Raw genomic sequence first — 26,892 nt, 5'->3', positions numbered from 1 at the left:
CATGTGCGCTGCCAATCAGATCACATTTTAGATTTGCCACTTGCAAATCATTCCACCCCATGGACCCTTAACATTTTTTCATTTGGACATGCTCACAGAGAAAAATGCTTGTATGTGATCACCCAGTAATGAGAAGCAGTACTGCATTAAAGTCAGCAAGTTGGATGTTCCAGCACCTCCAACAGATGTGTTCCAGGATCACCAGATACAAAGTGAAGTGAGGTGCATTCTCTAGGTAAAAAACTACTCAGCAGACAAGTTTGTATAAATGTTTGATTTGTAGGTTTAACCATAGTGTGTCTTCAGGTTCACTATGATATAGAACTAAAAATGTAAATAGCATAAAAATAGCCATGCTTAAGCCCCACATACCAAACAGCTGCCAGTTATCTGTTATGCAGCACTAAGTAAAGTAAGTGTATATACAGTCATAGAATTTGTGCCTGAGTTCATTTCCTCTTCATCTTACACCTCAGCTATGGCAACTTGTGCTAATTGGCCTTTACAGGCTTCTTCATTTACACAACAGTGTCTCCTTGGACTTGCCTTTCATACTATAGACATAGAGTCACTATCCTTAATGAGTGGATATGGCCGCAGACTTACATATCCAAGCAGCTGGCTTTTATTACTTTAGATAGTAGTAGAATCTCTTAGGGGGGTTCATACACTATACAATCTGATTGTACAATCTGTTAGCCCTATCATTAACTATGTAAAGTAAGGGCTTGCTTGATTTCATACAAATGCAGTGAATTGTTTAGGTTCGTCCCCATATCTTATAGGGAGAGATTTACTAGAACTGGTGCACACAGAATCTGGTGCAACTGTGCATAGTAACCAATCAGCTTCTAACGTCAGCTTGTACAATAAGGATTTGACAATAAGGCCCCTTTCACACATGCTGTCCATTTGTCCTTTTTTTATCCATCCATTGACGGATGAAAAACGGACATTAATGTATCTCTATGTAAAAACGGATGACAACGGATGATCATCAGTTAACATCCGTTTTCCTCCTCTTCCGTCAATGTCCGTTTTTTTGAACGGATGAATGCCCTATTTTTTATCTGTCAAAGAAACGGATCGCACGAAAAACGGATGACAACGGATGAAAAATGGATGACAACTGACGAAAAATGGAAAAAAAACAGATGAAAAACGGATGACAACTGACGAAAAATGGATGACAACAGATGAAAAACAGATGACAACTGACAAAAAAAACAGATGAAAAACAGATGACAACGGATGAAAAGCGGATGACAACTGGCGAAAAATGGATACAAAACAGATGAAAAACGGATGACAACTGACGAAAAACGGATGAAAAACGGATGACAACAGACGAAAAAAACGGATGAAAAACGGATGACAACGGATGAAAAACGGATGAAAAACGGATGACAACAGACGAAAAAAACGGATGAAAAACGGATGACAACGGATGAAAAACGGATGAAAAACGGAAAAGAACTGAGATGAAAACGGACGTTGACTGAAGACAAAAAACGTGACTGAACCGATGAACTGAAAGGGGCCTAAAACCTGGAAGCTGATTGGTTACTATGCACAGCTGCACCAGATTCTGCATGCCCTGGTTTTAGTAAATCTTTGCCATAGTTCTGGTAAGTCTAAATGAGATTGTATAGAGATTGTACAATCAGATTGTATGGCGTATAGTCCAACTTTAGATTCTCTTATACTTTCATACATGGATATGGTTTTAATAAAAATTTGATATCACAGATTTTGTTAAAGAAAGCTATTTTATTATGTTCACATATGAGAACATATTAATTGTAATAACAGATGACTGGACTAGTTGGACATTCTGTCCACTCTTCATGACAATAGGAGTCATGCAAGCAGTTTATGGAGTCTGATAACATCTAATCATTGCATAAAATACAAATGTTCAGAGGCACGGAAGGAAGAAACTGTTCCTTAGCATCTTACAGTTTAACTCAGAAGAAAACAATATGAACATCTGATAAGCACTTACTAGTAAAAAGAAGCTATAGTGGTTTTTGGTGAATTAAATTCAATTAAAGCGGAGTTCCGCCCCCCATGAAAAAATTAAAAGTCAGCAGCTACAAATACTGCAGCTGCTGACTTTTAAATAGTAGAACTTACCTGTCCAGGGAGCCCGCAATGTCGGCACCCAAAGCTGATTTTTGTATCGGCTCTCGGGCGCTGCTGCCGCCATTCAGTCTTCAATGCTGGTTCCCTACTGCGCATGCACAAAGCGCGCTGCACTTTGTTATTGGCCCAGCGGCGGAGAAAAAGGAGGGGGCCGAACTCCTGAGTGATAGTGCCGCGGCGCTGTCTCCTGGAAGAGGGGAAGGGTACCTGTCAAAAACTGGTACCCGTTCCCCCCTCCCCCCTCCCCGAAAGGTGAGAAATGTGGCACCGGAGGGGGGGGGGGGAGCATATAAGCGGAGTTCCACTTTTGTGTAAAACTCCGCTTTAATAAAAGTATAAAATGTAATGACTGATTTTCTAAGTGACAGAATTGAATTATTTATTTAATGGTGCATCCATAATTTTCAGTTTGCAAAGTTTTCTGGGCTTTCCTGGAAAGGACAGGGATTCTGATCACATGATACATAGATGACCATCGGGGGGCCCAATTATTTATCTGTATATGAAATACAGCAATTAAAATATAGGAAGGCAAGAGTAAATTACCATTATGCTAACAAATATTATCAGGAAATGTCACTGACAATGAACTATGGTTTCTTTATAAAACATTCATTGACACATTACGATCTGGCCATACAATCAACGTTAAATTTACTAAAGTTGTGTAATATGAGGACCTACCTAATATATCCAAAAAAATTGTATCCAATCAGCCACGCCATTGTACTACATAGTTGTTGGTAGATCTAAAGTAGATTGTATGATCAGATTGTAACATGTGTAAGCTCTAACGAGCAGGGCCCTCTGATTCCTCCTGTATTGAATTGTATTGTAACTGTATTGTCTTCCCTTACATTGTAAAGCGCTGCGCAAACTGTTGGCGCTATATAAATCCTGTATAATAATGTAATAATAATGTGTGGTGAGCGTAAGTTCTGGTAGAAATTGACAGATCCGGAGCTTAAAGCAGAATGAAACTCATCAATGTAACTGTTTCCCATAAAGTTATATTCAAGGCCTGCTGTAAATGCTGTTACAGTTGCTTGTGCTTTCAAATGAACTGTCAAGCCATCAAATGGCTGGTGTCATTAGTGTCATCTGCAGATCAAACAGAGGCTTAGATGACAGCTTCCTTGGCTGTAAAGGATAGGAGGGTTTAGTTCCACTTTTATTGTTTCCCAAAACAGTTACATTCAAGGCATTCCATGAAAGCTGTCATAGTTACTTCCGTTCCCAACTGAACTATCAGGCCACCTCATGGCTGGTGTCATAACTTAGAAACTTGCAACACTTGGATCCTTAGTATGAATCCTGGCCAGGACACTATCTGCATGGAGTTTGCATGTTCTCCCTGTGCTTGTGTGAGTTGCCCCCACACTCCAAGTATATGCTGGTAGCTTTTATGACTCCTGTCTAAAATGGGTCCTAGCATGTTTTTCTACCGAGTGTGCCCTACAGGACTGCCTTACATCTTTTCTGCCCCAACACCAGTTTGATAAGCGCTATAGCAATGAAAAGTAAAGTAGAATGCAAGCCAATTATTATACATTTTTTTGGATAGTGTAAGGGAGGGTTGTGACCCCTGTCAGATTTTTTTTGTGCCATTTGTTTCCCAAAGGTGATTTCCCTTCACTTTCTGTCCCATAGCCACAACAGAAAAAGAGGGGAAATCCCTTCAAAGGAAAGGAAGTCTCTGGTTGTCACCAGGATCACCAGAACTATTATGCAACTCAAAAATTGGGATTTTCTTTCACTCCTGGTGATAACAATAAACAGAACAAATAGAGAGGGTGAATCTCCCTAGCAGGGGCACATACAGCCATAAAAAATTAGAGGGGTTCTAATCCTTCAACGCGCGCCCCTGTTACCCAGCGGGGAAGCTGATTCACGGGGCTGGCGCCTGCGATTGCCACCGGCACCCGCGATCGCTCCCTGTGACATACTTGCCAACTGTCCCTTTTTCCTGGGACAGTCCCTACAAATAAGAGCCTGTCCCAGGTAATTTATATTGTCCCTGGAAGCGCCTGTTTATCGGGCTGCCTGTAAATGTTATGCAGAAGTAGTGCAGCTAAATGGGAGAATTATTCCAACTCTGCTACTGTGGCCTTAAGTTTGAAATTCCCTTTTTAATTTCCTGTAATTCTCTCTATATTGAGTAGACTCTATAATCTGATAAATGGGTGAGATTAATTATGCAAAGTGGGCGGAGCTTCATGGAAGTGGGTGTGGTAATTGATAGCTGTGCTGCAAAGTATCCCTGGAATTTTTTTTTAAATGTTGGCAACTATGCCTGTGGAGAGAGAACAGCAGCCTGCTGTTGTAAACACAGCAGACCGTTGTTCTCTCAGGAATCAGTACAGAGCTCCTGTGTTCCTCCTATTTAGGAGCACACGCCTCTGTGTTGATTCCACAAGCCCACCCCCTCACAGTTAGAAAACACCCCCTAGACATACACTTCACCCTTTGATCGCCCCTGAGATAACCACCTCCCTTCCAGTGTCATTATTACAGTAACAGGGCATATTTTTAGCACTGATTACTGTAGTAATGTCACTGGTCCTCCCAAAATGTCAAAAATGTCAGTTAGGGGTCCGATCAGTGTCGGCCGCAATGTCGCAGTCCTGCTAAAAATCTCTGTTCGCCGCCATAAATAGTAAAAAAAAAATAAAATAAAAATGACATAAATCTTTCCTCTAGTTTTGTAGATGCGATAACTTTTGCGCAAGTTATTCAAAATCCGCTTATTGGGATTTTTTTTTACAAAAATATGTGGCAGAATACAAATTGGCCTGAAATTATGAAAAAATTTGATTTTTACATTTTTTTATTGGGAATGTTATATAGCAAAGTGAAAAATATTGTTTTTATTTTTCAGAATTGTCGCTCTTTTTTTGTTTATAGGGCAAAAAATAAAAACCGCACAGGTGGTCAAATGCCACCAAAAGAAAGCTCTATTTTTGGGAAAAAATGACATAAATTTTATTTGGGTACAGTATCGCACGACTGCGCAATCTTTCGTTATAGTAACGCTGTCCAGAATCGCAAAAAAAAATGGCCTGGTCATTAAGGGGGTAAAACCTTCCGGTCTGGAAGTGGTTAAGAGTAAGGTCAAAAGTAATTAATATTGTTAAGTAACATAGAAACATAAAAGTGTGAAGGCAGAAAAATGACCAAGTGTTCCATCAGGTCTGCCCCATTTTTTATATTATACTCATATATATGTATATATCTATATATATATATATATATATATATATATATATATATATATATATATATATATATAGAGATATATATAGAGATATATATAGAGATATATACATATATATATATATATATATATATATATATATATATATATATATAGATATATACATATATATATATATAGATATATACATATATAACCATCCTTGCATGATATCACTTCAGCAAAAAGATTTTTGATTGGTTGCTATGGGTTTTTACATTGATCAATAATGTGGTAAGTCTTCTATACAGTACATGCCACCTATGCAGGGTACAATACGGTAATATGGGAAGCCACCAAGGGAGCCAGAAGACAGCTAGTGAAAAACATTAAGTCCCGGTTCACACTGATGCGGCTGCGCCGATCGCATATAATATCGGAGTGCAGTGCTCCTTCATTACATGCGATCGGCTGTGCGGTGCGAGTTTAGCCATACACTTTGTATGGCTAAATTCGCACCGCACCCGCAGCAAACACGCACAGGACCCTTTTTTGCAGCCGCATCAGGATCGGATCGCACAGCGGTTCACACTTGTGCGATCCGATCCTGTGCGAACTGCAAGATCGCACTGCGATATGTGATCAAACTGGGGGTGTCGTTAAGATTACATTGACACCCCCAGCGTATTGCATATGGCAGTGTGAACTGCCGGGGGTGCGTTTGCGATGCGGGAACAGGCTGCGAATTTGCAGCCTTCCCGCATCGCATAAGTGTGAACCGAGCCTAAAGCCATTTTAATAACCTCATGAGTTGAGGGAAATTAAATAAAATAAAACACATAATTAGCGCTCTGGGCAGCTGAATTCCTCCTTAAAACTGTTATTTAGTCATGCCTCAGAAAATCCGCACAGCTAGACTTCGGCTGAGGCAATACACAGCAATAGTTAATGAAAGATCATGTTGATAGATTAATGACCAAATATTCCCAAAAATATACCAATCAGCACTTCATGCTCAGATTCTTAAATACCTCGGAGATAAGCTGACAAATATTTTTACACATACTCTGGGTGGCTTTGTTTTTCAGTTGACATTTTGACAGGTGGTTTTTGTGAGCTGGATCCCCAATTTCACTAAGAAGTTTTAACGCCGGGGACAAGATACAGTTACAAATTAATGAACACTTGGGAAAGATGAGTATGTGTTCAGTCCCCACCAACTGTGTATAAAAAGACACAACAACTGCAAACTCGGTAAAAAAAAAAAAAAGTAGGCCAACATGAAGCCTGTCATAAATTTCTTCCAGTGAATTTCTTCACATCATTTACCGGCTTTTCTTTTTAATAGAGTTAGTCAACATTTTTCTTCAAGCTTCAGAGAAACTAAACTATAGGACTATATTTTACTTTTTACATAAGTGTCGAGTTTTGCCTGATCTAAAAATGTTTCATCAATTCAACACATGGTAGGGTCTTCATGGGTTTGTAAATACAGCCTAAAGCTGGTCATACCCTAGTAGGTTTTCACAAAAACTAAAATTTGTATGAAAATTCTCGGTACATTTGATGACTTGACAAATGTTGTTTGGAAGTACTTCAAACTTGCTTTTAACATTTGCTTTTGGAGTGAATGGATACATACACTGTTTGAAATTCATTCATTTGGGAAAAAATTTCCCTCCTGCTTCCGGTTTTCTCCTTACTGCTGTCAAAAATATGTCAATTTGACCCCACTAAGAAATCAAACGAATACTCGTAAAACTAAACTTTTTAAATTAAATTATTTTGATGTATGGCATGGTGAACTAACACACTAACCCACCTTCCCCCCTCATCCCCTGTCCCTGCTATACCTACCTGCATAGATAATTACCTTGCTCTGCCTATACAGCGGTGCAGCAGTTCAGGGATTTGAGAGCTGTAGTCTTCTACCCCCTCTTTCGTTAGGGAAACCAGGATGGATTAGAGCAATTCTAATTGGTCAAAGTCAAAGCAGTCACGAGTTGAAGCTTGAAAAAGGAGTGCGCACTGGTATTTTACCACAGTGCGCATGCTCCGAAACGTGTCGGGAGCACGCCGGTGACTCATACACGGCAGACACTGTGACTCCCCTTTGTGGTCCAGCCCTCAGATTCATCCCTCCACGTCATCATCACTTCATGCTGGTCAGGACCACAGAACGACCTACGAGGCGGCCCCATGCAGACCCCGTACACCAGACTATGTACCTACATCCACTTACTTATATGTAAGTTTTATTGTGTCCTGCAACATTAAAATGTTTACAGTCTTACTCAGAGGCGCCTGTTTTCTCTGTTTTTATTGCATGCTTGGAGATTGCTTCTGCTCCCTTCCAGGCTGGCCCTGAGTCCAGAGACTGTACCCCATCTTCCACATGGACAACAAGGGAAGTCTTCAAGACCGCCATATGGATCTTTTTCAGTTTTAACATGACCTTTGCTTGCACCACTATGTATCTTTTATCTCAGAGTCGCTCTGATTCATCCTGGCGTCCCAAATGAAGGGGTAGAAGACTACGGCTTTCAAATCCCCAGACTGCTGAACTGACTGTATAGGCAATGAAAGCTTATTATCCAAGGAGGTAAGTGCAGAGGGAGCCAGAGGAGTAAGGAGGGTGTATTGTGTTAGTTCTTATTTTTATTTCTCGTGAAAAGGTGATCTTACACTTTTGCAGTGAATGAGAGGAGTGTGAGAAAACTTCCCTAAGTGGCTTGTGATCAGAAAAGGTTTGCAGACCAATTTGAATATTGTCCCTGGACGCTAAATATGACTAAAGCAGCCCATAGATGAGTCATTTTTTTTACAACCAGCAGGTTTTCTAATCCACTCTTGATGGTGATGGGGGAATCCCTCCACTAAGCCTTTGGATTCTGTCTCCACTGGCTTTTACCTGACTGAGCGGGGAAAATCCGACAGCGTGGTTGCACAATAGTCAATCAGTAGATGTGTACGAACTGGAGCTTGAGCTATTGAGCTCTGTAAATGGCAGCTAATATTGACCTAATAAACCTGAAAAGGCATAAATAGCTAAACCCGCTAACTGAAAAAATAACAAAAATGCAATACTATATATTTGTCTAATTAAAAGGATACAACAACTTTTTTTTTTTTATGTTCTTTAGTCATAAACATAAAAAATATATATGAAAACAATTTTATTTATTTTACCTATGATTAGCTGGATCCCTAGAAATGCTTTCCATATAAACCATTGAAATGTATCATACATCCCATGTTTCTGATATGGGAACGAGGGACACCTATTAGCAAAAGTATGTAGGCATAGGACACACACCCTGCCACACCCCCTTAAAAGAGTATTATTGTAGTGCCTTTTGTATCACTACTACTATCACTATTCCTTTATATTGGTTTTGAAATTTACAAATGCAGCAATTTAGAAATTGGGTGAAAGTTTTAGCACCCTAAAACTTTTTGATAGATAAATAGGAAGGACAGAGGGACTTTGTTCCAAATGAGGGACAGTTCTTCAAAATCAGGCACAGTTGGGAGCTGGGATGTATTTTTGTCTTCAGAACGAACATGGGGATAACTGATTGCTATAGGCAACAAGCGCCAGTGTGTGCAATTGTTTTGTATTGTTTAGAGAACCCCTCTTTGTCTATTAGGTTTTTTTCTATTAGCAATGATCAGCAAAAAACATCTCTGTCTTGGGCATGTAAGGGTTCGGGATGTTAACCTCTTTGAATACCTTTCTTTGAATACTCTATGGAAGGCAATGGAGACAAAAGGAAGTGGTGCAAATGGAAGATTGGCTGGGTTAGTGATTTGTAATATAAACATTATGGTACAAAAAGAACCCACATTTCCCATCTCAAAAATTTGAGAAGCATAATCTCTTCGGCCCTGTTCACACCTGAGTGTTTTTCAGCTCGTAAAACGCTCATCTCTGAGGTCTCAAAACCTCCAACAAGCAAAATCCCATTAATTTCAATGACCCCTTTTCACATATGAGCATTTTGTGGCCTGAAGCAAAACGGCTGAAGCTAAAAAAAAAAAAAAATACATGAGCTTCTTTTTTCGCAGATTACAAGCGTTTTTGTTAGATATCAATGCCTGCCTCCAAAGGTCTGCAAAAAACACCTAAAAAAAATGCCTGAAAAACGCCCAATAAAAAAACGCCTGCAAAACTTAGATTGAGCCTTAGATTGTAAGCTCTAATGAGCAGGGCCCTCTCATTCCTACTGTATTAAAGTAGTGTATTGTAGCTGTATAGTCTTCCCTCAAGTTGTAAAGCGCTGCGTAAAATGTCAGCACTATATAAATCCTGTATAATAATAATAATAATAATAATAATATTAATAATAATAATAATAGTAATAATAATTAATAATAATAATGCACCATGTTTATGTGAGTTGCAAAATCTCATTCCAGTTAATTCCAGGTGTAATTAATTTTAACTTGGACTTTATATGTTCCGACCTTACTTGTTATTTAATGGTACACAACAAATGAAAGGGAAGGATTTGTACGTGTATAGGAACGTCCCTGATCTTTACACAACATGGTCTAGAAAGCATCTGATACACGCACACAAAACATAATCTACGTAAGCAATAGAGCACTTGATCCATTGAAATACAAAATAAATAAATGGCAGGATAAAATCAGAATGTTGACCTTGTTCCAAATAGTGCCGCATTCTCCGAATCCACAATACCTGCACTGGGAGTCATATCAAATTCCTGAAATCAAACCTTACCATGCAACAGTCCCATCTGCGCAAGAAAAAATGTTTTTCTTACATGTCCTTCAAGCTTGCATATAAATAGATGGCATTGAAAAGAGAATAAGCAGTGCAAATGTATATTAAGCCCCAAGAATGCCAGAGGCCCACAAAGCACATCAACATAAACACAGCGCTCCTCTAACCAGCAAGGAGTTTTATGCCAACAAATCCTTCTGCAAAAAATTAAAAGAGCTAATCCAAACAATGGCAAATACAAAGGCCAATGGCATTTTACAAAAGGTAAAAATTAAACCAAATAAACCAATACATAAATACATTAGATCACATATAATATAAAGATAAAATGGACCACGATACTAAAAATTATTTACATCACATACATTTTTAACAGTTCATTACTCAAAAACGAAAATAAGTTTTGATGGCTAAAAAAACCCAAAACGTTATTAAGTATTAGTGTTTTTTTTTTTAGACGTATGAACATGTGAGCAAGATCAGCTCAATGAAAATAATCTTATTTTTTTTTTTTTTTTATTGAAATACCTTGTTTTATGTGTAGTTTGTAACAATGCTTATACTTTAGCCTTTTCTATAAGCATGCTTTGCTTCCTGATTTTATCACACAAGTAAAGTCTCTTTGCAGACTCTAAGAAGTTTGTAATGATATCAAACACCCACAATGCACTTGGCAAGCAGATACCATAACATCTTTGTCTATAGGCTGACATGATGTAGTTCAGACGTTGTGATATGAAGGAAGGAAGCGGCACTTATTTGCTTCAACATTTAAAAATAATTGGTAATGCTGATGCCCTACTGATCTATGGAAGTGAGATTTTTGTAAGGTTAGGTCCACTTTAGGAAATGAAATGCCAAATGTACATTGTAGCCTGAGGAATACATGTGGGTGATTTAATGACACCTCCATTGTGCTATTACACTGTAATGAAGCTAAATTATAAGCAGATGTAGGTGCAGTGCAGGTGAAGGACAGCTGACAATATGGGTACCAGAAAAAGCAGCCAATTACAAAGTCTTTGCTGGTTCAGGTGCTACCCCTATGTGCTACGAAGGTTCATAATAGCTCTTTCATTATTATTCCTTTTTGATCATGAAAATCCAAGGTTTGCCTGCTGAGCAGATACAATAGCTTAACAGCGAGAATGATTTTTTCAAAGAAAGAGTGGCGCTAAAATACACCCCAAAATATCTTAGTATTCTAAGTATGGCATTGGCATAGTTTTAACATGAAATATACCAGTTCCATAATATTCAGTCGGTAGAAAGGTGACATTTTGTTAAAGTGGTTGTTAACCCACTTATACTTCATATAATCCTCTGTGTACCCTGATTACAAGTCTTCCTGTCTCTGTGTTTTATAAAAAGAATGCCGCCTTTACCGTATTTCAGAGGTGCTCTTAGCCATCATGTGACTGGCCGGCTTTCTCCTCTCCCTGCCTGGCAGTGGGCAGGGCTGAGATTCCCTTGCTGAGGTCAGGGGGGGGGGGGGCGAGAGGAGAGAGAGAGCCGGCTGGTCACATGATCACCGGGAGCCTCTCTGAAATACAGTAGCATTTTTTTTATAAAACACAGAGACATGAGCACTTGTAATCAGGGTACACAGAGGATTATATAGGACAATAAAAGTTTTAAAAGCAGCAGGAGGGGAGGGCGGCAGGCTCTGACACAGAGCAGACAGGCAGGAAGGGGAGGGAAGGGGGGAGAGGAGAACAGAGGCGGTCAGAGAGCTGCGGATGACCGAGGCACGTAAACTGACCACGGTGTCAGGGATCTGCAGCCTTGATAAACCATGGTCAGTTTACAGAGGGGAGGGTAGAAACTGGCAGGATCAGCCAGGTTTTTTACGTGATTTGGTGGGCCAAATTACACAGAACAAGCACTGTGCTGCATAACATGGGGGGGTAACAAATGCTTAAAGAGGCAGTCATTCCACCCATTCAGGGCCATCCAGTAACTGCAGATAGTCCACCCCCCCCCCAGGTAGTTATACTTTCTGAGCCACACTCCCACACAGCCTCCCAGGTAATACCAGAGCTTAGACAGGAGGGAAATTCTGCAGTGGCGAAGCATTATTTGGTAAGTATAAAAGCCTGGGGAAGTGCACTATCAGTGACACAGTCTCTTTAAGTAAATTCCATTCTGTATTTAATATTATTAAAGAACATCAAGCTCTTTTTTTTGTGTGTGCTGGTACTGAGTACAGCCACATGCTGGCTCTGGCATTGTTGCCTAGTGTCCCAGATTCTGGGTGACAGTCCCAGAATTTTGGATTCTGTACTGCCGACTCGCCGACTCTCCCACAAAGCCCAGGACACTTAGAGGTTGATTTACTAAAACTGGAGAATGCTAAATCTGGTGCAGCTCTGCATAGAAATCAATCGGCTTCCATGTTTTTTTTTTGTCAAAGCCTAATTGAACAAGTTGAAGTTAGAAACTGGCTATCATGCACAGCTGCACCAGATTTTCACTCTTGTTTTAGTAAATCAATCTCTTAAACTTTGCAGAGTGGTAAAGCAGGGTGGTAGAGTGCTTTCTCAGGTCCAGTACCTGGCACTGGAATAGTGGCACTGTCAGGCTTATTTACCTCTATCTGACAGTACAACTACAGATTTTGCCTTACATCATCCTGGAGAGGGGCAATGGCAACAAAGCCTTGAACAACACCTTATTAAAACAAATAAGGAGAAAAGTTGCCTGTTGCAATCAATGATATCACATGGTGTACTGTACCCTATTTAATACAACATACACATGTTCACCAAAAATTAGATAAACAAGACTGAACAACCTAAGTGCATTCTCAGTTGCAGAGATGTGCACAACCAGGCATAGCACACATATGTCTAATGTGGTTTACTAAGCAGCACATGTTCCAGCGTCCAAACACATGCCAGCTAAATGCTGGCGTACCTAAAATAAAGATGGGATTTTTCAAATATTTTCAAAGCTATCTTACATCTGTTAGTTATTTTGCATGTGCTTCTCATATAGGAACAATACAGTATGAAGTGCACATAGAAAGCACTACTAGTCACTTTAAACAAACAAAAAAAAACTTGAGGTGAAATAATTCATAGCACTGGGTTGGAATGCAGGTTACCAAAAGTGCATATGCATAAGTGCAGACTGCGGCCATGGAACATAGAGATAAAAGAATTCAGCTGCAAGGACGTAACAGCTTCGGGCCTCTTTCACATTTGTCAACAGTGGCTGGCCTGTGGTTAGCAGGCAATTGGGAGAGAATATGCTGACTCCTGCATGAAAAGGGGTTTTTAACTTGAAATCCATAGAATGTGGTTGCAGCACGATTGAGATGGGGCCCCATTTGCCTCTATGGTATCATTCCCACCTGAGCAGGTATGGCAGTGCACCCTTATTTTTGAGCATTCCGGCATTCAGGTGTGGCGTGTTTAGAATAGCCCATTTATTCAGTTCTCTATGCAATAACTGCACAAAAGGAGTGGGGGCACCTTTTTTTCTTTTAATTGTGCCATACCAAAAAGCATGGTACTCTGTTGGCAAACATTTTGCTGTGCAATTTAAATGGCACTGCAGTGTGCCTTCATAAAAAGATTCAAATTTTTGTGCACCACAAATTGCTTGCATTCCTCCATTGTACACATGTGAACTAAGCCTATACGACATGATAGCAGGAGCTACCCAATATGATGTGCCCCCTTTTTTTTTTAAAGCTTCACAGCCATGGAAATGTGTATGAGGCTGTCAGATGGTCTTTTTGTAGTAGCATACTAAATAAGCCATGTCTTAAGACACCTCAACTTCCGTCTCTGAGGGGTAGCCCCTTGTAAAACATAAGACATAGTGGGCATCTAAGGACACTTCCCTCATTATAGGCTAAACGGGGTTGATTTGGTGACATTCCCTTATTGTTTATTGATATGCCTTTTGACTCAATCTGTTTATTCATTAATAAACAGTATATTAAGGTCATGTGCAAGTGTTGTAGTGTTCAATGGCTATTGCCTGGTTTTAACAGGTGGTTTTCTTTCAGATTTCCTTTAGATTTACCAAAACCATATAATATGAGGTCAAACCTAAACACTTTCAATTTGTATGCAATCAGGCAGGCCCTTGCTCTACATAAGTAAAGGTAAATCTAAAGGCAATAGAATATTGTATAGCCAGCTGAACATTGCTCTTGTAAGGCAAGCCATACTTATAGCCGTGGTTTCAGAAAATAAATTCACTTGATTCCCCCATCAACACAGAGTGTTGATGTGCGAATCCCTCCTGCCAGGCCATTGTCTTCTCCCAGTGTGGGGGTAGGGGAGAGCGGAAGCTGTCACCACTGGAAGAAGACAGTGATTATTAGTGATTGTTGCTAGTGGCTATAGCAGCCACTAGTGATAATCACAGGTAAAACCCAGGATGCTGGTTGTTCTCAAGTTGATTGATCGCTCAACTTGGTACATTCAGTCTGCCCATACACTGTTCAAACCATGTATGGCCTGGCTTAAAAGAGAAGTATGGGAAATTTTTTTTGGAATTATACCTAGGTGGATGCAGAATCGGTCTGATGCTGTATCTGTCCCCTGCCGCCACTAACACTGAGAACCGAGCGATCAAACACTGCCAACCACTTGGTTCTCAGAGCTCCCTAAACAGAGAGCTGGTGACTGTCAGTCACCGTGTCTGCTCCCCCCCATGCTCACTGAGGTTCTGGGATGTGGAGGAGGTGGGAGCGGCTGATATAGGCTCTCAGCACATCACTGAGAGGCTGAGCCAGCTGCTGGTCCAGGCATGTGAGCGGATCCCGACCATATGATCGTGATCTTTCCCAAGCCTGGACTGGTTCTGTGATGTCAGCCGACAGCGGACTTAAAGCCACTGTTTGCTGAAAACGGGTCACGGGAGTGTAGAACAAACTGCACTCCTGTGGTCCACAGGAGAAGTACAGTCAAACAAGCTTTGGATGTACTTCTCCTTTAGTCAGTGTAAAGTGGGGTACACATTAGTAGAAAATCTGCCGAAAATTCCCGTCCGAGGTAAAATCATACGATTTTCGGCTAGTGTGTACACAACTTTCAGCAGCCGATGCCGACATTTTCAACGAAAAAAACGGAGGGCCAAACACCAAAATTTTTATCGTCCGTCTCCAGCACGACCAATTTTCGTTTAATGTGTATGCAGTACGTCTGCAAAAAATCGGATACGAAAGACTGTGCATGATCTGAAGTTGTTGACGACCTGGAAGTCTAGGAACAAATGTCCCAAAAAAAAATAAAAAATCGGACGAGAAATTTCGTGAACATTATTAACTGTCAACTAAAAACAGTTATGACCGCTGAGCATGAGAGAGAAAAATCTGAGGATATTTCGTCTGATTTTCGTCAAGTGTGTACGAGCCTTAAGACCACAAATGACTGCAGGGAACTCTGTCCTGCAGAATCTTGAAGGTATATGAAACCAATGGGTGATTCCACTCACTAGTGCCTACCTAAAACTAACAGGGTGGAGAATTCACCCAACCTTAGTCACATAAACATAGAACTCCTGATAACATTCAGCAGTCAGTTGCCTAAACTCAAACACTACCTAATGGCTCTTAAGTCCTTTATCTCTTCTCTAATCTTCCCTTCCTTCATACATCATCCTGACAATTGTCTTCAAACATGCAAATAAACATTTAACACAGAGAGTGATCCAAATCTTCTAAGGCTTATCTGCTACAATAAATTAGCCAGAGTACTAAAGTAGGAAAAAGTTATTTATTTCTTCCAGGTTAGGTAATTGCACATTCCAGGGGAAGGAGAGAAAAGTTCAGTTCTCTGTGTCACAATTGGGGTCGTTCACTGCCTGTGATCCTAACCTACACAACTGAAAGGTGTAGAGATGGGACCATAAAATGTTAGGATTTAAAACTGTACTGCCATTGTTGGTAATAATCTAGAAAAGTCAAATAATATTAGCAATTAAAGACAAAGAAACATAGAATTCAGTCCATGCTCACCTATTTCACATTCCCTACCAAAAGACTATTTATTGCACACTATTTTACAAATAGATTTAACTTTGTAACCTCTTTTTATGTTTTTTGCTGTTTTTCTTTTAACTTTGCTGGACTTGTTTGCCCTTACTTCTTGGCACTGTCACGGGCATGCTACCTACACAGAAGGATCTGTGTACAATATGGTTTACAAGGGATCCCAGTAACCCCCTTTTGCTGCAGGTCAGAGTGCAGTTCATGACTGTCTTGGGTCTGATTTGCACTTTTATTTTATATCATTTCATCCTCTTTGCTGATTTATGCTTTTTGTGCTTGCATATTTTATAGTGATCTGTAAAAGAAAGCTGCAGGCAAGCATTAAAAAAAAAATTAATCTGGTTATATATTAATTAAAAAAATAATGAAATGTGTTTTAAAGTTGAAGTATATTCAAAAATAGTATTTGGCTATTTGCACAGTAACACAATATCATTGATGGGCAGGGTATTTATGACCCTATTGATCTCTTCTGCCATAAATGCATCCTCCTGCCTGCCAGCCCTCATTTATACTGAGATGTGCATGTGCAGCTCAGCAAACATTTACAGCCAGGATCTATGCTGCACCAATGTGATTCCCGTGCCTTGAGCAGAAGTGACATCATCGCGGCCTGGCCTATCAAACGGCTGAAGGCACAGAACCCAGAAGTAAGACTGGGCGAAGATGGAAACATCGGGGACCCGTCAGATCGATCCCACCGCAGTGCTGGAGGGCATGGTTTCACAGGTAAGTCTGCCATAATGTACTAATATGCTGTGAATACCAGCACACTATGGCATAACACACTTGGGGATGCCTAAAAAGAAAAATGTATTGCAGAATTAACTACCACTTTAATACATGTCTCTTTCTAGATTGTAAGCTCTAACGAGCAGGGCCCTCTAGTTCCTCCTGTTTTGAATTGTATTGTAACTGTATTGTCTTCCCTCACATTGTAAAGCGCTGCGCAAACTGTTGGCGCTATATAAATCCTGTATAATAATAATAATACATGTCCTACTTTTACCCAGGCGGGAGTCTTCTGTTGGTGCCAAATGTTCAGCGTCAGGTCTTGTAGCTCCGGCGCAGTACACTGATCACTGTAGGTTGCTTGCTCAGAATCTCCTCCATTCATAAAAGGCCTTGTATTCTTTTTAGTGAATGGAAGATGATCTGTATTTAGAGAAGGTGCAGATGAATGTCACAATCTTTTCTCTTGCTCTAGTATACTGGAGCAGGAACTACTTGATCCATGTATGGGCAGCACTACCAGATATAGCTAGCAGTGCTGATCAGTGTATTCTGACAGCAGGGAAGTCTCCCCACTGTCAGAATAGAATAGCTCAAGTGCTATGGATGGGGAAATCAGTTTTCTTTGTTCACCCTACTTGTTGAATGAAAAAAACTGATTCATGTACAGGCTGCCTATGAGATGCAACAAACGCTGCAGCAGCCAGAGAAGGGGCACACAACATTAGAACTTACTGATTCTAACTGTGCAAGTGGCCAAAGAATAAAAACAGTTCTGGCCATACTCCAGCTTTAAAATACTTCTTGTATAAGGCTTCATGTTAACTAGCCTATGCTGGCAGCTAACCTGAGTTTAAGAGATTTTGCTGTTTTTTTGCCAAAGCTCCTAAACTCAACTCCACAAAAGCCTATGCATCAGTGTATAAATAGACTTTTAGCAAAGTTGCCCTGTTTAGGTGAGCTTCAACCTCCCTCTCCTGAACGTGGAAGAATCGCGTTCAGGATAGGAACGTTTTGACCGCCGGCCTCAGGAAAACGCAAAATGCGGCAAAACGGCAGTAAAAGTATGTTTTTGCCTTGATTCTGCTGAATTTTACATTTTCGGGCGCCCGCGGTAAATGTAGGCTAGTGTACACGAAGCATAAAACTTCATATGCACTAGCAGCTCTTGGCAGCTCCTAAACTTGAGTTTAAGAGCTTTTGGCATTTTTTTGCCAAAGTTCCTAAACTCAGGTCCATAAAAGCCTATGTGTCCATGTACACATAGGCTTTTAGCAGAGTTTAGGGGCTGCCATGTTTAGGTGAGGTTAAACCTCCCTCTCCTGAATCGCGTTCAGGATCAGAAAGTTTTGACCATGAGAAAATGCAAAACACAGTAAAATCGCGGGAAAATTTTGGCAAAAAATTGTGTTTTGCCGCAGTCAGGGTAGGCTAGTGTACATGTAGCCTAAAGCCCCATACAAACAGGGTGAATGCCCGCCGACATTGGCCGGTTCAGTAAAAACCGTGGGACATTCAGCCTTTGTGTTAAGCCCCGTACACATGCGTCGAAAATTGGCAGGGAATTTTCGTCCGACGACCGATCTGCCGATTTTCGGCTTGCTAGTATGATGCTTCCGACAACCGACTCCGACTTTTCGGCCAAAAAAAATCTGGTGTGCAGACTATAAAATTTTTGTTGGCCGTCAACACAACGGCCGATTTTCATGCAGTCAGTACAGATTTCGACAGGGAAGAATCTGATGAGCAAGTCTGGGCATGCTCAGTGAAGAAAGAACACAAAGAAAGCAACCCAACACATGACATCACTTCTGAAGTAGAATTTTGTTGGGCAAGAACATTCGTGTGCAGTCTAGGCACATTCCAACCAACAAAACACAACTCTGGACAAAAGACGGACGATCGGTCGGCCGATAATTGTTGCATGTGTACGGGGCTTAAGCCAGCCAGTCCAACAGAACACGGCCAAACTGTTGGATGAGTATGCTGGAAAGCCAGCAGCCGACCAGCTCCTGATCAGCGCTCTCAGCCAATGGCATAGAGCGCTGATCGAAGTGTTCTGGCAACCCAACAGCTCAGCGGGGGAAATTGCTGTACTAACCTCAAATCATTAGTACATCCGCTCTGACCAGAGCTGACAGTTTAAAAAAATAAAAAAATAATAGTGCATGCCAAGATTAACTGCCTAAATCAACTTTTTTACTATCTGCCTATACTTCCCTGCACACCAGACATCACACAGGAGGAGGTGATGCATTGTGAGTTGCTAATACACTGCACAGTGCGATCATTCTATGATGTTTTCAGGCACTAGAAGATAAAGGAGTGGATATTTAAGCAGACTACAGGGGAAGGACATCAAATAAGAGAAAGAAAGAAAGAAGGACAAGCAAGGTATAGAGATAGGGAAAAGGAAATGACTGACACAGGTGTAAAGTAACTTCTTCAGTCTTGAACTGAGATTGGTATCAAGATAAACTTTACACATCAAAGCATGATTCCTGTTAAACTTAACTGCTGGACCTCCATGCCAGTTCTCTAAACACGGTTATTTTTCATGCCTTTATAATCTTTTTATAAAGGGTTTCCGTCTAAATCCACTTTAAAGCACAAAAACGTGCTGGTCTTAAATAGTTCCATAAGACGTAACAGGCCAAACTCTCCAACTTTTTCCAATGTTTAGGAAACAAGATATGGATTTTACATTGTCAGACACTATTTAGCCAGGGGGATATTATATATCTGGCTTGTACCCTATCCTTTTCTGTTTTTCTTCTACATAGGATTCCCAGGGGTTTTTGCAGACAGTATTATCTTTTTCTGAAGTTGTGAGTTTTAGGGTGGAGGGTGGTTTCATGTGGCTTTTCTAATGTGCTCTAATTACAACCTTCATCAAACACTGCAGACGTATATTTTGTTGCTTGCAATGCTCTCTCCTTGCAGGAATGACAATGTGACACATCCAGGTTTGTCAAGCCAAGTTTGCTTTACACAAGGCTCCAAAGAGATTCAAGTTCCCCATCATGGCCGCTCTGCGTGGTCAGGAGAAGAGCCAACAGCTTCACATGACTGAACCCGATCGTTTGAAATAATCAGACTAATTTCTAACATCTGTAGGAGAAAAGCTTATTTGACCTCATCACAGAAATATTTCAGTTTAGCTAAAGTCATACCAGCTTCTCTTTCTGTCTATCTACGGGGGTTTTTGATTTATTCAATAAAACAGGGGTGTGCTAATTGCCGCAATCCAAATTTCAGTTTAATACTGCCAGATATGACTTGGTAAGTATTGGTTTTCTTTTTTTAGAGCACAGATTTACTGAATAAGCCCTATTTTGTTTTGGTTACCCTCGAGTAGGCCTTCTTGGCAAGACTTTGTTACCTAGCAGACATGGACCCATAACAATGCAACAATACAGCAGTAGTGAAGTGGGATTTCATTAGCAGTTCTCTGACCAAAGTCTTAAGTAGGTAATTAGGGTTGATTACAGGATTATGACACCAACATGAATGCCCCGAGGAATGTGATACACAGAACATCCAAAAAAAGAAGTCTGAATGATTTAAAAAGGTGGTAATAATCTCACCCTATCTTGTGTGAATTTAATGGATTCACACAAGGATTAAAGTTCACCTTTGGGAACATGTTACATGTTCCATCCATTTTTAGGGTGGAACATGTAACATGTTCAAAATGCTGCATCCGCTGCCCGATCCCCTCCCACCTGTGACAGGAGTATAGGGAGAAGTTCTCCGTACTAGCTGTCAGTTTTTGTAATCAGAACTGTATGAATGAACTACAAGTCCCGACATTTGCTGATTTTGGCTTGTAGTTCTCAATTAACTACCACGGTGCTGTGGAGCGCCATTGTAGTTCAATGATTCTTCCTGTCAGTGTATCTGCTGGTCTGTATGGGATGTACAGGCACAAAGATACACTGACAGGTCGGCAGGGGCCCGGCTTGGTGCCAGCGATCTGCTGATTGCTGGTGCAATTCTTTACAGGCTCCAAAAAAAAAAAAAAAAAATGCACATTTTTTTATCCTGCAAAAAAACGTGCATTAATTTTATTTTATTTTTAAAGTTAACTTAAAGTACCTGTCATCCAGGCACAATTAAGGCAGCTGGCGGTTGGAATGGCAGTGGTGGCATTTCCCAAAAGTACAGGTATGTTCTTTTTTTAATTTCCATTTCATTTACCTTCAGCTATGTAGTGCAAGGGCCTGCATGTTTGCAAACAAATTGAAAGTTTTGACCTTGTATTATATGGTTTTAGGAAATCTTATGGAAAATTGAACAAGAAATATTTTTTACTGTATGGCCATCCTTAAATTTACTATAGAGTGGGGTAAAATCATATGGACTAAAGGAATTGGGATGATAATCCTTAATCTACCCTGCTTTAACCTCTTGGCACTGACAGCACGCAAATATGCAGCCTCTCAGCGGGTGGGCCTTGGCAACGAGCGCCCGCATATTTGCATGCAATATTGCAAAAACAGCTGTGCTGAGAGAAGGCGCCCTGAGCGCTCCCGACACAGTTACAGGCAGCCAATGGAAGGCTCTCGACTGCTGCTTGCAATCAGGAGCTTTCCGATCATGTGACCTCCCTGACAGCCAATCATGGAAGCCACATGGCCATAAACCCCACCCTACCTCTCAGCCCTTTAAGGGTTTTGTTTTTGTTGCCGGGATGCAGGGCAGGGTTTATGGTTATGTAAATACTGGAGCTAAAGGGTTAATACAATAGAAAAAGCTCTACAGCCATCACAGTTTTAAAATCATTTCCAAGGAAAATAGTCCAGGAGATCACATAGCTGACCATGGACTACCATATCCTCCGTATTACTGCTTTCATTACAACAGTTTTTTTCCTTTTCCTTTTTAAATATAATCTTAATCTAACGTTGAAAAGTCAGATACGTAGTCCAGTTCTGGATTTTCCCAGCATAGCAGACTACTTGTCAAACAACTGTATAATGGTTCCAAAGCATTAAAGAACATGTAAATCACTATTTTCCCTTTTACCCGAGATCTACTATTGTTCACAGTAAAGTGATTTTACTATTGGTCACATTTAAAAACTGGAACCAAGAAATTATGACATTTCTTCACACTTTATTGCTCTTTTTGGATTCAAAAAGTTTTGTCAGCTACCCTAACTCAGAATGATATTTAAAAATGTAATTGCTATAGTTTACAGTAGCATCAATCCACCAATCCAATGAATTAGTTTTTCACAAATGCCGCCTTCCTATGGCCAAATGTTAATTTTACAGTAAACCCCCCTCCATTGCGGGGGTTACGTTCCGGACCCAGCCGCGAAAAGTGAAATTCCGCGAAATAGAAAAACCCTATTAAAATGCATTGTAGGCGTGTTTATTTTACTGTCACTGTACGTGTAGAAGCATTTTAAGGTCTTTAAACACACTTTTAAAACAATAGAAACTCATTTAAACACATAAAAGATACTAAGAGACATAGCAAGAGCTATGGAAAACACAAAAATATTTCATTTTTAATGATTTATATAGTAAAATAACATTACAAAAAAAAACGCGAATTACCGGGACCGCAAAAACTGAACCGCGATGGAGCGGGGGATTACTGTACCTCTAAATATGGGTCCTCCAAGGTTACAGGTAGACTTTTTAGAACTTTTAAAATATTTAGTAGAAGCTGGTCACATTCAACTGGGCTTGTTCTCTAATGTTCAAGATATTACTAAAGAAATGAAGAAATTGCATGGACAAGCTACAAAACGTCTTCAACGTTGCAAAGCAAGTCCAGTTAAAAGAGACTAACTACTGGTAGATATACCAAGACCTGAATAAATGGGAACCTTCACAGACAAAATCAGCAATGGCTTAAAGTGGAGTTCTACCTAAAACCAAAAAAAAATACATACAAATACCCCCGGGACAGTCAGGGCTAGTGTATTCCACAATGGATAGCCTCTGAACTGTCCCGGGTTGCACTTACCTGCAAGAAGAAATACTTACCTTGAAAATGTCTTCTCCAGCGCTGCCATCTCAGGTGTGGGCAGCTTGAAGCCAGCGCGATCCTCTTCTGCGTCCTCTTCCGTCCTCTTCGGTCCCATGATGCACTGCACCGGCCCCGCCGTCACTTCCGGGGCTGCAGCGTCATCCCTGCACAGCTTCTGGGCATGCCCAGAAGCTGTTTAGCAAGGTATGACAGCGCCTGCACCGGAACTGATGTCGGGGCCGGTGCAGGCGCATTGATTCCTGGGAGCGATGACGTTCAGCTACCAGGAATCATTGCAAGCCAGGAAGTGACGACTCGCAGTGGTTGCCGAGGGAGGAAGAGGAAGTAAGGTAAGTATACTATCTTCTAAACAAGGTAAGTAAAAAAAAAAATTGCGATTATCCATTCGTTTTTCAGGTGACCCGGAGCAAGAAGATGGACGGAACTTTCATTTTAGGGTGGAACTCCGCTTTAAAGTGGCCCACCAGCCACACAGGCTAATACAGAACGCTAAGGCAGGCCATACATGATTTCATTTCTTTCACTTAACCAGCGGGTTGAACGAAAAAAAAAAAAAAATGAATCGATTCCCCATCCATACCTTTGAGGTGGATGAGGGTATCCCTCCCGTAAAGCCATTGTATTCTGACAACGGGGAGACACCGAGCAAAAATTTTCCAACAGGCTGGCTGTACAGAAGTCGATCGAGAGAACGACTTCTGTACAACCAACCTGCCCACAGATGGATGGAAATTCAACCGGTCCCTGCTGAACCGGTTGAATTGTGATTCCTGTATGGCCAGACTTAGAGGGCTTAAATCTACACATACATCTTTATTTATAAGTTCTGGAAACTCTTAAAAAAATCACTATTACTTACACAGCCTACCAAATTACTGTACATCCCAACTTTCAGAGCTAGATAACAGGATCACCTTTCTGACCAAAAAAGTATGCAATTGATACCCCATTACCTTGTAGCAGATCCCATACATAAACCATGAAGAATTAAATCATATCAAAACCAAAGAACAACTATTAATAGTACTGCAGCTTTCGGTCCTTGGATGTGGTGGCTGCATTAGTTTCCTTTCTTTTTCTGTAGTTTTATTTCCTTTATTTTAACCTAATAATCCTGCCATCAAGTATTGTTCCAGAGCAACAACCATATTTGGGTAGCTTTGTCACCAGCTTGGGTCTCATCTAAAGTCCCACCTAGTCCAATATGTTTAAAGCTTTGTCACCTTATTACAGGAAGTGTAAAGGGACTACAAAACACCTCCTTCTCTTCTCTATAAAAGAAGGAGGGGTTTTATAGTCCGCAGAGATGGCTAGGTGCAATGCTAACTGATAACAGTCTAGAGGCAGAGAGAAAAGGAAGTTATCAGCTCAAAAGATTTCTGCCTGGATGAACAGCTATTTTTTTCTTACTTGTCGAACACATAAAATAACACACTTTCAATGGTATAGTTACCAGACCAAAATGAAGCAAATAAGAGAAACTTATTGCTAGAGTTGACATACCCTTTACGCATACAAAATAACCAGGTAAACCTACTGGTGGCATTTTCTTCCCGTTTTTCCTTCCTGCTAGTATTTACAAATAGCAGATGCCATGATGATTGAAAGGTTGTATGTAAACTTTAGTGAAAATACAAACACTTTTGGCAGTTAAAAAGCTCAGTTATTTGGATCAGACCTAAAATAGGAACATCTGAGGAGGAAGAAGGGATAGAGCAGTTTAATTCTAAAAGAGGGGCATCTGAGTATAGGAAAGAAGGATTTGACCCCAAAAGAGGGAAATCTGAATATGAAAGAGAAGGATAAAGGGGTCTGATCCCCAAAAAGGGACTTCTGAGTAGGAAAGAGAAGAATAGAGGAGTTTGACCCTAAAAAAGGGACATCTGAATAGGAAAAAGAGGGATAGAAAGGTTTGGTCTTAAAATATGGTATAGTTCATATTCCTATTGCACACCTTCCTGGTTTGTAGGCTCGTGTGTACTGGGTGCTGAAGCGATCACCAGTTGGCAACTGGATCAGTTACAAGTAGATACATATTCCCCAGCACACCAAGGATCTTGCAAAAGCAGTCCAAAAAACTTTATTCAGATAAGATCACATCAGAAAAATATAGTGCAACGTTTCGGAGCCACACAGGACCCCTTCGTCACATGCCTGACAAGGGGGTCCTATGCGGCTCTGAAATGTTGCACTATATTTTTCTGATGTGATCTTATCTGGAATAAAGTTTTTTGGACTGCTTTTGCAAGATCCTTGGTGTGCTGGCGAATATGTATCTACTGGTCTTAAAATATGGACATCTGAGTAGAAAAGAGGGATTTGATCCCCAAAAGAGGGACATATGAGTGGGAAAGAACAAGATAGAGGGGTCTCACCCCAAAAGAGAAATATCTGAGCAGGAAAGGATTTGACCCCAAAAGAGGGACATCTGAGTAGTAAAGAGGAGGATAGAGAGTCTGACCCCAAAAGATGACCCTAAAAATGGGACGTCTGAGTAAGAAAGAAAAGGATAGATGGCCATCTGAGTAGGAAATAAGTATTTGACCCCCAAAGAGGGACATCTGAGTAGAAAAGAGGGATCTGATCCCCAAAAGAGGGACATATGAGTAGGAAAGAACAAGATAGAGGGGTCTCACCCCAAAAGAGAAATATCTGAGCAGGAAAGGATTTGACCCCAAAAGATGGACATCTGAGTAGTAAAGAGGAGGATAGAGAGTCTGACCTCAAAAGATGACCCTAAAAATGAGACGACTGAGTAAGAAAGAAAAGGGTAGATGGCCATCTGAGTAGAAAATAAGTATTTGACCCCCAAAGAGGGACATCTGAGTAGAAAAGAGGGATCTGATCCCCAAAAGAGGGACATATGAGTAGGAAAGAACAAGATAGAGGGGTCTCACACCAAAAGAGAAATATCTGAGCAGGAAAGGATTTGACCCCAAAAGAGGGACATCTGAGTAGTAAAGAGGAGAATAGAGAGTCTGACCTCAAAAGATGACCCTAAAAATGGGACGTCTGAGTAGTAAAGAGGAGGATAGAGAGTCTGACCCCAAAAGATGACCCTAAAAATGGGACGTCTGAGTAAGAAAGAAAAGGATAGATGGCCATCTGAGTAGAAAATAAGTATTTGACCCCCAAAGAGGGACATCTGAGTAAGAAAAGAGGAATAACTGATTCTAAAAGGGGATAGATGGGTTTGATCCTAAATGAGGGACATCTGAGCAGAAAAATGCAGGTTAGAGGGGTTTGATACTAAATGAGGGACATCTGAGTAAGAAAAGAGGATTCGGAATAACTGATTCTAAAAGGGGATAGATGGGTTTGATCCTAAATGGGGGACATCTGAGCAGAAAAATGCAGGTTAGAGGGGTTTGACTCTAAAAGACAGACATTTGAGTAAGTAAGAGGGATAGAGTGGTTTTATTCTAAAATATAGACATCTAAGTAGCAAAAAGAGATAGAGGTGATTATTTCTAGAAGAAAAACAGTTCCTCCCAAAAAGAAAAGAAAAATAAACCCCATTTGGGATCTCTGCAGACTTGCACAGACTTTGCACACACACCCCCTAGCCCCTTACCTGATGTGATGCATACAATTCCACAGAGCAGAGAAAATTGAACAAACTCCCCAATCATTGTGCTCTCATGCCACCGACAACCCCGAGATAATGGAATACAATCCCCAGGAAATCCAACACAACTTCTTGCAAAACCCTAAAGTAAATCCAGCCAAGCTTAATATAAGCGACTTTTCCCGCGAGCAGATTTAAATCCCAGAGCCCAGAAGGTGTAGAGGAGCAGAAGATGACTTGTGGTCTCCAGAAGGTCCAAATCCTGACCCTTCCTAGGGGAGTACAGACTTTCTCCTTGTCACCAGCCAGGACTCCTTAGAAGAAAACTCCAGGGCTGATGTGACCTGGACCCCGAGATAATCCTCAGCCCAGACAAGATGACTACTCCTTTGGATGTCTTCTAGCAGACCACCTAGGCTAGTTTATTCCAGGCATCGCTCTCCATCCCCGATCGCAGTTGCGCTGCTCTGATGCGGATGGAAGTTTTG

The 26,892-nt window shown here is 40.7% G+C and overlaps 1 protein-coding gene across 5 annotated transcripts in view; it reads right to left on the bottom strand.

The window, feature by feature from the left end:
• Positions 1 to 26,892, bottom strand: part of ROBO1 (roundabout guidance receptor 1) — a gene marked incomplete at its 5' end in the record, with an annotated part of 1,547,889 nt that overhangs the window by 538,626 nt on the left and 982,371 nt on the right. The window contains one exon of one of the 5 annotated variants that reach the window (XM_082246144.1): positions 26,411 to 26,668. The exons of the other annotated variants lie outside the window; for them this stretch is intronic. Within the exon in view, the coding sequence (XP_082102270.1) occupies positions 26,411 to 26,468 (58 nt within the window). Of the gene's footprint in view, positions 1 to 26,410; positions 26,669 to 26,892 lie in introns of those variants that run through there. 5 annotated transcript variants of the gene reach the window in all.

Source organism: Pelophylax lessonae (genome assembly GCF_965119305.1).
Source record: "Pelophylax lessonae genome assembly, chromosome: 2".
Taxonomy (NCBI): Eukaryota; Metazoa; Chordata; class Amphibia; order Anura; family Ranidae; genus Pelophylax; species Pelophylax lessonae.
This window is presented reverse-complemented; position numbering and strand designations above follow the sequence as displayed.